The sequence below is a fragment of the Hirundo rustica genome, chromosome 3 (genome assembly GCF_015227805.2).
Source record: "Hirundo rustica isolate bHirRus1 chromosome 3, bHirRus1.pri.v3, whole genome shotgun sequence".
NCBI lineage: Eukaryota > Metazoa > Chordata > Aves > Passeriformes > Hirundinidae > Hirundo > Hirundo rustica.
In genome coordinates this window covers 10,687,923-10,701,547 of record NC_053452.1, presented here as the reverse complement: position 1 = coordinate 10,701,547, position 13,625 = coordinate 10,687,923, and the positions used below count along the sequence as shown (strand labels likewise).

The following is a 13,625-nucleotide window of genomic DNA, read 5'->3' as shown; positions in this document are numbered from 1 at the left end:
TTCCTAGACATGTCTCTCCCTTAGATCCAGGACTTTAAGAGCAGCAATTCTGTGTGACCCAAGAAATGTGTGACGGTAAAGCCCGTGGGTGCTTTTAGTGCCGGATCAGGGATCTCCTCTTCTTATGTCAAGTTCTTGGGAGCAGACTGGGAGTGACTCATGTTCTTCACACTGCACCAAAGGTTGTGCTTGTGGAGGTCAGTGAGTGACTGGTGAGCAGAGCAAACAGGGTTTGCTCTTTGTGCAGTTCTGAGGGCAGAGCAGGGCAGTGGCAGCGTGTCCCTGGCATGTGGGGGAGAGGAGGACACACCGTGAGCCGTGCTGTGCCCTGGCTGGTCCTGCTGTCAACCAGCTGGGAACCTCTCAGGCCTTGGGGACGCACAGCCGCTTCCCAGCCGGGCCCAGCTGTGGCAGCAGGGCCTGGCAGGAGCTGAGGTGGGTACCACGAGCTGCCGTGCTGCCCAGGGAGGCTGTGTGTGCCCCAGAGCCCCGGGACGGTGCGAGGGGTCCCGCTGACCCCGGCTGCCTGCACAGCACCGTCTGCTCTGCCTGGGCTCCGCAGGGCTCACCCGGTGGGATAACGCATTACCCCTGTGGAGTCTTTCCAAGTGGGGGTGGGTTGGAAGAACTCAGGCCTGTGTTGTCTTTCTGTGAAATTCCTTGGGTCTGAGAAGGGACCGCCTTAAGGTGCAGCGGTTCAGAATCACAAACAACAAGGAATTGATCAATTCCAGTATCAGTGTTGTTCGCTCTGCCCTGGGAGGAGCAGAGTGGGATGTTCCATGGATATTTGAGAGAGGTAATCTCTTTTTGATTTGAAATTTGAAATTTGAGAGAGCTAGTGAGTACAGGTGAGAATGTGGCGCAGGCTCTGGCACTGGTAAACACAAGCAGATCTCTGTGGATAATACGAGTTTTTTTCTGTTTGATTTTTTAGAATCAACCTTGTCCTATGTTAGGCAGCTGGAGGCCAGAGTAAGACAGCTGGAGGAGGAAAACCGCATGCTGCCCCAGGTGGGTGACAGCCCCGCGGGAGTGCTGCCCGGGCTGCAGAGGGACCAGCAGCCCTTGTCCTTCCTGCGTTTGAACGCTCAGATAACCAAAGGCTCTCACGTCTGTTTGCTCATCTTGCTGTGTTTGAGTAGGGGATTCATCTAAGGCTGTGACAATGCTTTCATTAATTTTTTTCCTTTGCAGGCTTTGATACCTTGTTAAGAAAACTTCCTGGAAGCAGCTACTTCTAATTAATTAATTAATTGATTGATTAACAAGTTGGGAATCACAGTGAACTGACCCTTTGCATTCTGGTTTTATTCCAAGAGGTTCTCGTTAAAGTATCAACTACTTTTTATAGTTAACCAAAATATTTTGCTCTAAAAGCGCAAACATTATAAGTAATAATTGGGTTATATTATTTTCAGTACTTCAAGGAATTCTTAGCTACATTAATGCAAGACTGAAATTCAGCTGAATAAATAAACAAATGTGATGTTAAAGGTTTTCCTAACATGTTTCTAAGAATGAAAAATTTAAAAGTCCAGTACAAATGAATCAAAACCACTTGTAATTTTCATATATGCACATGCGTACTAGAACGTATTTCTATTATATTTCATTAAATAATCCCTAGAAAAATCCATCAGGTCTTCAAATGAAGTTGCCCACTGGAAAAGAAAAAGTTGGATTTTGTTTAAATTGAACACTAGTCATTGATCTGAAGAAGAAAATAGGTTTTGGTTGGACTTAGTACCATTGTTTGACTGTAAAATCCAAGGTAACAGTGATGTAGTAAGAAGTAAAATCCCCTGGCTCATATTTATTGCCCTTTTCCTAAGGCAGATTTTAGGTAAAGTATGATGACTTTTCCTGTCACCTTTCATATGACAGTTGGAAGGGCCTCTGCAGCTCTTTGCTTGGTGACCTTGGGCACTTTGCTTCTCTGTATCCTAATTTTTGGATCTGGAAAAGAAAGACAACAAGAAATGTCTGCTCATTAACATGTAAACAGTTTTCAGTAGGAAAGACAAAGGTTGATCCTCAGTGATGACAAATATTAATTTCTTTTCACGATGGTTCTCAGGGTAAATGTTTACAAACCCACCCAAAAATACTGTGTGGTTTGTCTTGGGTCTGGACCAACACTGGGAGATAAATTGTGCAGAACAATCTTCATGGGCCAAATCTTTAGAAGTGTCCATGTGTTTTATGTTTGATTTATCTGGGTTTGAGGCGCAGAGGCAGAACCCACAAAAAGCCAAAGGCTGGAACACCCACACTGTGTGCATTCAGTTCAGTGAAAATACCTTGGCTGGGGTGCCAAACCAGAGAACAGTGTCTGTGGAAACAGCCCAGCACCGAAGCCTGTAGCTGTTGCAAAAACCATTGAAACAAAATATGCTGAGGGTAGGGTTTTGAAGGGGAAGAGCAAGGTGAACAAGCACGGAAACTACTTTTTGTTTTCAAATAGCCAGGTCAGCTTGTCTTACATGTGGTTTTGTTGCCACAAGGATCTGTTCTGAAAAATCTCCTCACATCTCTGGGTATTTCATTCTAAGACTTAATAAGTGGCAAGGGTTCACATTTCCTGGCATATTTTACTCTTCCTCCTCGTTGAAGTCGTGGCTTTGGGGGAAAGAAGGAAGTGTAGACACTGAGCCTAGTGTAACTTTGCACTCATCACCTTGGTGTTACATTTGCCTGAGTTTGTTTTGGGGGTTTGTTATTCCTGTAGCTCTCACCAAGAACGTGCTCACCTCAGTGGTGATCAGGCCCTGTCACAAAGACAAGGATGTAGGATAGAAATGCATAAACTCCTGGCACTGGTTTGGTTCCATTTAATGGGAGGGATGGGAGTTTGTTGGTTATGAAGCCAACCAAGTGCTTTTGACAAATAAACTGAAAATCTACAACAAGCTCCACAACTGATGAAGGTTTTTGGCACAGCACTTAGTTACAGTGTCCTGCCTTAAAATTTCAGGAGTACCTTGGTGAGAGATGCATTTTGCTTTTTGGATAGCCCCTCCCTGCTGGGGTGCTGGAGCACTGGGAGGGTTTGGGAATTGCAGGATTGCACTTTGGAGATAGGTGACAACTCACAGGTGTGAGTGTGACTCTTCTGCTGTCTCTGCTGAAGAGCCCTGGCCTCGTCTCAGGCTTTTTTCTCTCTTCCTGCCACGCTTTTCTTCTTTTTCCTCTCCGCTTTCAATATCCTTTCTTCTCCCCCATTCCTGCTTATGTGTCACTCATGGAAATGCACTGACACATTTGTCAACACCTCTCCAGACAAGTCATTCTGTTCCTCTGTCACTTAGATGTGGTTCTTTTCCAATTTCTTTTGCTTTGCTTGTCTCCCTCTGTATGTATTAGTTTTCTTTTCACAACCCCACAGACCTCCAATGTAAAGGTTTTGTTAATATTTGGTGGCAAGAACGTTTCCAAAGCAAATGGTTTTAAATGCTGCCATCACTGTTCAAATGGAACCTGAGTTTCAGCTCACTCTGCTGTACTGAAGGGCTGCTTTGTCAGGGGAATTGCAGTACCGCTACTGAGTCAATATTTTAGTTTGATCAGGTAATAGAAAAGGTATAAAAATGGGAATATTCACTTAAGCTTATTAATGTCTCTTGCTGTACTGCACAGTGCTTGAGAGGGTGGTTCAGAACATAGGAGAGGGTTTCAGAGTTACAAGGAGCCATAGGCTGCAGGTTTGATGAGAGCCATTCTTTTGTCATCGTTGTTGTTGTTCTGTTTTCCTTCTCTCAAATAAGAAGAAATGATCCAGATCCTTTCAGTTTCTGGCCACAAACAGGACTTCTGAGCAAGAAAGCAGATACTTTCCAAGATTTATGGCACACAGATGGGTCTTCTGTTGGGAATGCCAGACTGTGCTGGCTGCGGCCAGGCCGAGGGGTGAGCAGCTTGCACTGGTGCTCCTCAAACACTCCTGTGAGCAAGGCTGTGTGACAGCAGGGTGTGGGGCCTGCAGGGCTTGAGCAAGAATGTTTCTGGCTTGCTGGATGGAGTTCAGGCCAGAGTAGTTCCCCGTGGGGCTGAGGCAGGAGCAGCCCATGGGCTCTGGCAGTGCCTTCTGCTGACTCAAAGCACACATGGAACTGCAGCACCACTGGGGATTGGGTTGTGCAGCTGACACTGAAAAGGGAAAATGCAGCATCAGCAGTGCTCTAACCACGTAAAACATGTTGACCCTGTCTGGAAGCCAGGTTCTCATCAAAGCTGCTCCATCACTCCCTTCCTCAGCTGGTCAGGGAGAGAAGACACAGCAGGAGGCTCATGGGTTGACATAAGGACAGGGACAGATCACTCCTCGTTACTGTCATGGGCACAACAGACTTGATCTGGAGAAATTAGTTTAATTAATTACCACTCTAATCAGAGTAGGATAATGAGAAATAGAAACTAAATCTTAAAACACCTTCCCCTCAGCCTTCCCTTCTTCCCTGGCTCAGCTTTACTCCTGGTTTTCTCTATCTCCTCCCCATCAGCAGCACAGGGTGGACAAGGCATTTTTTCCTTCTTCTTAAACATGTAACTCATCTGCCCTGAGCTGCAGGGCTGAGAACTGGGAAGCCATTCCTAAAGCCTCCCTGTTACTAAATCTTCCCCTGCCACTCAAATTTTGTCACACCAGTCCACTACACCAGGATGTAACGCCTATGCTGTTGTAATGAAGATACTCAGCGATAATTATTAAAATACCTAGGGATTAGAGATTGCATTTGGATCCCAGTTGCAGCTCCCTGAGCTGTGACTGAGCCTGAGCCCTGTCCCTGGGCTCTGTTATGTCAGTGAGTAACTTCAGAGGCCTGGAAAGAGCAGCGTCCTCCCAGACTTGCTGTGGTGCATGACTGCTCTCCATGCCCTATGGTGGGGGAAGCCAGATCAGGATCTGGCATCCACACGTCAATTAGCTGAAGATATCCCTGAGTTTTTGTAGGGGTGGTATTTCAGGGCTGATCAGCTCAGCTGAAATACTCTGGCATTGTGGACATCTGTCATATAATGACAGTGAATGCATTTGCAAAAGACAAACTTGGCAAGTCACCCAATTTAAATTGCTTCAGTTCTTATTTGTTTCATGGGAGGAGGAGACTTTTCCCCTTCCAGCTTTTTGTCCTTGTAATTCAGCTTTCCTTTTCAGAGGAGGGGAGGGGAAGCATTGCCAGGATTGCAGACAAAGTGCCAGGGGGGCTGGAGTTGGGATGCAGGGAGTGAGCTCCTGATTCCCACAGCACAGGACCAGGAGGCAGCTCTGGTGGTGGGCTGAACTGGAGCCCTTCTGTTCCCTCTCACCTGGGCTCTGCTGCCTCTGTTTCCTCATTCTTGCCTTTCCAAGGCTTTTGGTTCTTTTCCATCTCTTTTTGCTATATTTCTTTCACTCACACTGTTGCTTCAGGCCCTTTTTGAGGGGGTTTACATCCTTGTTAGTCCATTCCAGTCCTGATATGTTAAACTGGGAAATGATAGCCGTGACTCTCAGGCACACATTAGTTTAATTTTAAGCTCATACAAAATTTTCATTTCTATCTTTCTTCCCCCTTCCATTAGATTATCACATTTTATTTCAACCCATTTCCAAATCTTTCAAAAAAACCTTTACTGAGACCTGTGTTTTTTATTTTCCCCCTTCGTGACATTTTTTTAATTATAAATCTGATTAGATCGGAATTATTTGTTTAGTGTTTTTTTCCTAAAATCTGTGTCACTCACAGTCCCGCAGTGTTTGACTCCCCCCTTCCTTACCATGTAGAATAGGAAATCCTTCAACCAAAATGTAATTAAAAGCCATTGAACAAACTGATGTTTTCTAATCACGTCATCAAATATTTGCTGAAAGAGAGTCAAGAGAATCCAGCCACCCAATTCTTTCATGTGCTCCCATCCCCAGTAAATTAATAGGCCAATAATGAAGGGCTCCAGGTCCCAGCAGCTGAGGTTCTGGGCAGAGTGTCCATTGTGCTTGGCAGGGGAGGGCTGGAAGACAAGAGCTCCTGAGCTTCATGTTACCAGGACACAAATTCAAGAAAAATTTGTTGCACAGAGAGTTGCAGTTCTCAGAGGACAGATAGTGGTTGTTTTTTTTTCTAGTTATAACTCTAAAAGTCTGGAATTACTTGGTCCCCAGGATTTTCTGGTAGACTCTACAGAATTGTCTAGATTTTACATGAGTGGCCTCCAAGGTTTGGAACTGCCACAGCCCAGAACCTTTTTCTCTTGCCTGTTCATTATCAAAAGAGGTTTCTGAAGGGACTGCTGGGAATGGCTGTTTCTGAGGAGGTGTAGCCAGCAATGGTTTTGGCCACTCAGAAATCTGAGTGTGCCTCCAACCCGCTGTCAGAGTGTGTGGATTTTGGCAGCAATATCCTGGAGAGGTTTCTGCTGAGGTCTTTGAGGACAGGTGAAAAACTGCAGTGTCTGAAGATTGCGTATTTTAATTGACAAGAATGTTCTCTAAAAAAATGGCACTGTTTTCTTTCGTGTGTTATTAATCCAGCCGAGCAACGTGCTGCAGTTACTGCATTCTGGTTTTCCTTTCTCCTGCCTGTTTGAAACAAGCTGACCCACACTGTCTGCATTTGCTTTGAGCTATAGAGGGAAATTGAGGGCTGGGGAAATCAGGGAAAAAAGTTTTGAAAATCAGGTAGTGATTGAACTGGCATGGCAGCTACCCAGCAGGAAGGATCTACTTCCCAGTAAACCACTTGCCTCTGGGATAAGAGGCTGCTGCAGAATGAGGTAGGCCTTGGATGGTGAGTGAACAGTGCAGTTCCCAGCAGGCAGGAAAATCCTGCTCTCTTGGAAGCTTTGATGAGGGGGCTGTGAGTGTCCTTGGGGCAGCCATGGACTGCTTTTCCCTTCCTGCCTCTCCCTGTGTGCCAGGCTCCTCCGGAGGGGCTGGCACATGGACTCCCACGGACTGAGCTGGACGCTGGGCTGGGCACTGCAGTGCTTTTCATTCATGACTGTCCTTATCAACAATACAGATTGAAAAAATGAAGCTTTCTACTGACTTAAGTAGAAAAGCTCATGATTCATTCTCTCCATCACAGAATACCCAGTTCTACACAGGGTCTTTATTCTGACCCTGACCAGGGTACAGTGCGGGGTTTGCCTCTGGCGCTGTGGGAAAATGGCCTCAGTAGTAACATTTTGCAGTTAGTGTGAGTGAAATGCTAAATTTCCATTCATCTGGGCTTTTTGTTAGGTGATATTATGGGGCTGAGTCAGATTTCCTGTTCTTTCTATTCACTAGAGTCATGTTTTGGCATTAGATATTTTGTAGATTTACTTCTAACAGCAAATGGATCTGCACATTTAGGGGTTCTTGTCCTTGTTGGAAGCCATACACAGGATATAGTGTGGGTTTTACCTGCTCTCTGCAGTGGGATGACCTGCACAGAAATCCCTTTAGACTCAGAAGAGGCCGAGTGCACACTGCTGTACTCGGCCACCAGGGCTGGCCAGGACCATTAGAGAAGGCTGGTTGTGTGGGATGAGCAAAAAAGTAAATTATTTCTCAGGTGCTGATGTTATAGAGCATGGTTTGCTCACAATTACTCCAGATGTTTATAGAGATTTCAGCACTACAGAGCTATGACTTCATCCCTCCTGTCCAATTTGGATCCACGTCCACAGTTTGTTACTGGATAAGAAATGAAAAGATCTGTCACACGGAATACTGCTTCCAGTGGCTGGATGCAGGCACTGTGTGGAGCTAGGGAAGAGGAGGAAGGAAGCAGATTTCTCTTCCCATCCTCGAGGTCCTGCTCAGGATCCAGTTGTACTCCGGGCTGGGCAGTGACAGTGGCTCAGTGCAGAGACACTGAGGCCAGGTTTTGGAAGTTGAAATGTGTCCGTGCTCCCCCTGGGAAGAAGCAGCAGCTGTGCCAGAGGCTCTGCAGACCTCAGTTCCTCATCCCCAAGGCCCCATGTGTTCAGACACCACCACTTCGGCAAAGTCTCTTTTCCTCCTGCTTTGCTTCACTGCCTCAGGAGCTCCTAACAGCAGTGCTGGAGAGTCTCCAGCTCCCAGGGCCCATGCTCAGGCTGGGCATCCCCATCATTGCCTGGAATAAGCTTCTTCCAAGGCAGGCAGAAGCTTCACTGCCTCAGTGGAGTGGCCTCACCTGACATGAGAAGTCCCTGACCTGAGGAAGGGCCTTCAGGGCTGCAAAATCTGCCTTACTTTTTAAAGAAAAGCTTATGTCTCTCATCAAGGAGAGAGGGAGGAAGGAGAAGGATGTCCACAGGGAAAATATGAATTTTCAGTCTCCTACCAACATGTGCTGGCTGCTTGAAGCAGTGTATTCACAAGTTTCTCATTCTCATGAAAGGAGACAAAAAAGTGCTACATATGGCAGGGAAGAGGCTGTGGAACACAACTGCCTGGAGGAGGGCTTGAACTCTGAGAGCAGCACCACTTGCAGGAAGTTTGAATTTTATTGTGTTCAGGAGGCTTTACATGTGTAGTCCACACTCATCTTCTCAGCATTTTAATGGCAATATTTCGATTTTCAATTCAAAACTGACCAAAATCTTTGCTACCTCTGGGGTTTGTAAAGAAACAGAATACTTCTACTGATAAAAGCTCCAAAGCGGACAGACTGAATTTATCCTAACCCAGACTTGTTACAATCTGCTTTATTACCCCTTTTCCTTCAACTTTCATTTCCTTTCTCAAAGTACAGCATTAAGTCTGGCCAGTCACTAACAGATCTGTAAATCAAAGCAAAATAAGTCCTAAACTCCATCCATACCTCACAGCAAACTGGTCCTGGTCATTGCTGGGGGAACTACAGGATGCTGCCCTGCGCAGCTCCGACTGTGTGCTGCTCCTGTCAGCCTGGTTACGAGATCAATTAGTGCCCACTCTAATGGATTGTGTGAATCCAGCGCTTGGCAGGAGGACAAGTTTGTGTATGAAACGAGGTTTCAGATTCAGGCTTAAAGTATCTTTTTATGGGCTTAGCATATGCAGCATTTTTTTTTTCTTTTTTAAATATATATATTTTTAAAAGTTTTTTGTTGGTGTTTGTTTGTTTGTTTGTTTGTTTGTTTGTGGTTTTTTAATATGTGAGGTCCAGTCCTACAGATGACTGTGGGGGTCAGGCCGATGTTTTAGGTGGCTGGGAGGGTTCTCTCTGCCTCTTGGTGCTGCTCTGAGCCTGCACCATTGGTTGCAATGGCCTTAGCACATCCCAAGAGCATTAGGAACTTGCTTTGGACTGGGTTACTTTCTAATGGATTTTCAGGCAGACTGGATCTGTGAAGTTCAGCCACGTGTCTTTGCTCTGTGCCCTTTTTCTCCCACACCCACCTTCATCTTTCCTATTGTTTAGATTAGAGACACCCCCCAAAACTGCACTGTGCTCTGTGCTTGCTCAGCAGGGCAAATGACTGCACATGGGGCACCAATCCTCATCAGAGGCTCTTTCCACTGTCATTATTTTTCCTTCAGAAACGCATTTCCCACACATTCCAGCAGGAGTTACCGCTACATTATTTCTTAATGTTTCCTGTGGTGTTTGCTACTCTTTAAGGGAGGAAAGTTCCATCCCTAGGTCTTCAAAACGTTTTGCTTCTTTGTATTTCTCAATTCTTTTAAGACAGTTCTGCATGAGGAATGAAAGGAAAGGGCAGGGCAGGTTGGGAGCAGCTCCGGAGCGGGGCTGGGGCGGTCCCTGCGGCTGCAGCACTCACAGTGCTGCCCACGGATGCAGCAGGAGTATTTTTAGCACTCCTCCAGAGCTGCCTGCTTGCTCAGGTTACCTCACTCCAGCAAAGTTTGAGGTGACTGGGCTGGAAGAGTTTAGGTAGCTTGCATCTTTTCGGCAGTGTCCTGAAGAGCCCTTCCAGGTGTCCCCTGGGAGGACAAAGGCCTCGAGGTTGTCACTGCTGGGGACAAGTTGACATCTCTCAGGCCAAGGAGGCCATGCCCTTGCCTGGAGGAGCTGGAGACAGGGAAGGAGTGAGCTGGCAGCCCAGAACTCCTTCCCTGGTCAGCTGTGGCTCAGCTCGTGTTGCAAACCTCGCAGCAATGTTCAAAAATGTGAGTTCCATTGAAGGAACAGCCTCCAGAATTACGGAGATAAAATTAGACTTCTCAAAACCCTCTCTGAGGTTGAAATTGTCGCTCTGAACTTTGTAGCACTTCTGTGAGGTGATGTACAGATACAAGAAATTTTGTTACTATGTCTTGATTTTCCAGGGAGACGCCCTTGAGGGCCAGGGCGTTTGGGTGACACTCCGCAGTGCCACCCACGCTGCACCACGTGGCCCTTGGTTGCTGTGGCACGGAAAGAGAGGGGCTTTGGAGTAACACACGCCTTCAGGGCTTCTCAGCCTTTTGCAAAAGAGCAATAAATAACTGACATCTGTTTTGATCAGCGACCAAGCCTTTTGTGTATTAAATAGTGTTTAATTTTTTGCGAAGGATGCCGTTAGGATGCCAGGAGGGGCGGAGGGGAGTCACTGCCCTGCAAACGAGCCAGCCAACAGCAGTGGACATGGCTCAGCCTCTCAGCAGTCTGACTCAGTGGTAAATGCTCTGAAGGTAACGCTGCTCCTCTGGTACAGTCCATGCAAAACGTCCTGTCTGTCCCTCAACACGTGTGTATTGTCCTGGCAACATCCCCGTGGGCACCACCGCGATGTTACCATCATGAGTGGGATTGTTTTTGTTTGTCGCTCATTGCATCTGTGGACTGTGTGTTTCCTGGGCAGGGTCCAGCCCTCTCAGCCATGTTGATTCCACCTATAACTGCTCTCCACGTTACATTTGTAGTTTTTCTTTGAAGCTGGAAGTGGTGTTTTGCTGAGTAAGGATGTCTTTCATTGAGTATGCATGTTTGTGCTCCAGCGGAATACAAGGGATTCCTGTAACCATTGCAGAGAGAAAGACTTTAATGCAGAGATAAAGCTAAGGGATGCAGTGTATTTGTGTTAAAAATAGCAAAGACCACAATCCCAAGGTTGGTGTTGAAACTCCCTTGGGAACAGGTGTGTTTTACCCTGAAGTCAGTGCTGAATTGCAAAGGACTGTGTGGCATCCATACACAGCAGTTGACACAAGTAATCAGAGGGTAAAGTTTCAAGTTCTCCCTTCTGTCAGCAGTAAATTTGTTGCAATTAAAGAAACTTAAAAAGTGTTACAGGATTCCAAGGCTTACGGGGTGACATGAGACAGCAAGTGACTGAGTTCACTGTCCCACTGCAGCACTGGCACCCATGATGTCTGTGTTCCTCTGGAGGGGAATAAAACCGGGGGAGAGCTGAGCAGAGTGAGGACTGTGTATTCCTCTCTCCCAGTGCTGGCTCACTCGTGGTTGTTTGGGGCTTTGGGCACCTCTTCTCTCCTATGCTTCGTTCATTTCTAACCTGCTTTAGGTTAATCGGGTGAGTTTCCCCACCTATACAGGTGTTACAGGGACATACTTGGAGGAGGAAGGTTTGCCTTCTTTCAGAAGGGACTTCTGTAGACATTTTCTCTGGTTTTGAGCTCAGCAGTGCTGTTGGCTTGCCTGGATATCCGAGTTCCTGCGCAGGGTGATTATGTCCCTCAGGCCGGGTGACCCTGGCTTCTCCTCGGTGGAGCCAAGCACAAATTACAGCAATCAGATCCCTTCCTGTAACACAACCCCGGGGCACAGCAGCGCTTCCCTGCAGCTACCGCGCCTGTTTTCCTGGCATCCGGAGGAGAGAGGCGGCAGAGAGTGCTCCAGCCCCTCTCCTCGTGCCCTCACTGGCAGGTCCCCTCTGCGGTGGCCTCCCCAGCCACGTCCCTGCCTGCAGCACTCTGCCCAGGAGTGCACTGATCTCACCCTCCTGCAATGTTCCCAGCTCCCGAGGAGTGCCTGGTTCAGAGCGCTCCAGGTCCTCTCTGCAACTTCCATATATTTCACCTGCTGCTGCCTAGAAAATAAAGCTATGCCGGGTAACTTTGTCAAAAGATCATGTGTCATTATGGAAAAAAGCCTTTTGTTGTTCTCTTAAAATCCCCCTTGGCAGAGGCACTTCCCTGAAGAGAGCATTTAACAAGGTGCTTTTGACAACCTGTAATAACAGCTGGTCTGTGTAAGTGAAATATTGGAACAACAGCTGACACTTTGCTTGCTGAAATAGATTGATAAGAAATGCACAGAGTTTAGTTCAATACGATGTGAAAGCTGAGCTTTAAGTTCACTAGGAGGTACTGCAGCAATTGATATAAATGAAGTGTTGTATCTAAATGGAGACTGAGCTGTCAGCTCACAGATTGCCCGACTTCCCCATCCCCAGACAGGGAGCAGACCCTGCTGTTTCCCAGGGTGGACACATGGCTTTGGTGCCACCTTTCTGGGGAATGCACTCTGCAGAATCAGGTGCAAGAGTAAGAACCAGCCAGCATCAGGAGGCTGCTTTTCTGTACAAATTTGGCAACTTGGAATTCCCGCAACATAGAAATAGTCTCTGTTATAAAACCTCATTGTTCGTGCAACCCGCTTGTGCACAGCAAGCAATCTAAAGAGCAGGAATGTGTTTTAAAGGGACATTTCCATTAGAAAAGAGAGGAAGGAGTTGCTAAAATACTGCTGTTGTTTTCCTGGCTTTGAAAAAAATGAAAAAATATTTTCAGAATTGCCTGGAATCTCCTGCTGGTGGAGGAAGTGGAGAACAAGAGCAGAGCTTTGCCATGCCGCTGGCTGGCCAAGGCTCTTCCATGAGCTGCTCTGCCAGGCAGGATGGTTGGAAGAAGAAGTCGCCACGTGTATGTCCCCATGCCTGGGCCACTTGTATCTGACCACACTGCATGTGGTGCTCCACACAGATTGGCTTTGCCAGCTGGGACAGCTGGAAAAATGTTCAGTGTGAGTTTAAGGTGTTTAGTTTTATATCCCATATTGAGCCTGGAAACACCTGAAGATGCAGAGTAATCTTTGTTTAAATGCTGACTGTATGCCCTTGAAGATTTTATATGGAAATTAAGTCAATTACTGTTTCTGTAATGCAATTATTGTTTCATTAGGAACACTGTAGTGTTAACATGTGGGTTAGTATTGATCAAAAAAATCTATGTATATAATATATCTGAGATAAAGTACTGTATGACTCAGCTGACCTGAATTTATCCTTCATAAGAATAGAACTTGGCAAGTGTGATAAAGCCTGGCAGCCTCAGTTTCCCCACCTGAACAATGGCCCTTTTGTATTTTTTTGCCTGTGATATTCCTTCACAATTTATGGATAAAACCCCAGTTTGTAAGGCATATATAGTTAATAGTAATCCATAAAAATTCCTGTGATGTAAGTAATGCCACTTCTAAAATACTCAATTTGACATTATCACTTTATTTGTGTAAATCTCAAATATATATTTGTATCCCACCTTGTCCCTTTGTTCCCCAGCCATTCAAAGCTCTGCTGCTGGCATTGGAATGCTCCCTGTTTCCCTGATTTTATAATCTGTGCTTGATTTGACTATTGATATATTATTATACTTTTTTAATAGTTGGTTATTTCCTTTCTGGTTTTGTCTTCTCTTACACCCACCCAGTCCATGTTAAAAGCACAGTGGATTTGTGATGAACTAATTATGTTTCTTTTCTTTTGCATTTTCCTTGCAGTTCCTG

General features: G+C 46.1%; 1 protein-coding gene across 4 annotated transcripts in view; it reads left to right on the top strand.

The window, feature by feature from the left end:
• Window positions 1–13,625, top strand: part of CCDC85A (coiled-coil domain containing 85A) — a 67,147-nt gene that overhangs the window by 48,953 nt on the left and 4,569 nt on the right. The window contains exons 3-4 of one of the 4 annotated variants that reach the window (XM_040059270.1): window positions 938–1,014; window positions 10,451–10,570. The exons of 1 other annotated variant lie outside the window; for it this stretch is intronic. In XM_040059270.1, the coding sequence (XP_039915204.1) occupies window positions 938–1,014; window positions 10,451–10,570 (197 nt within the window). Of the gene's footprint in view, window positions 1–937; window positions 1,015–1,197; window positions 1,260–10,450; window positions 10,571–13,625 lie in introns of those variants that run through there. 2 more of the 4 variants (XM_040059263.2, XM_040059262.1) reach the window with 2 other exon arrangements.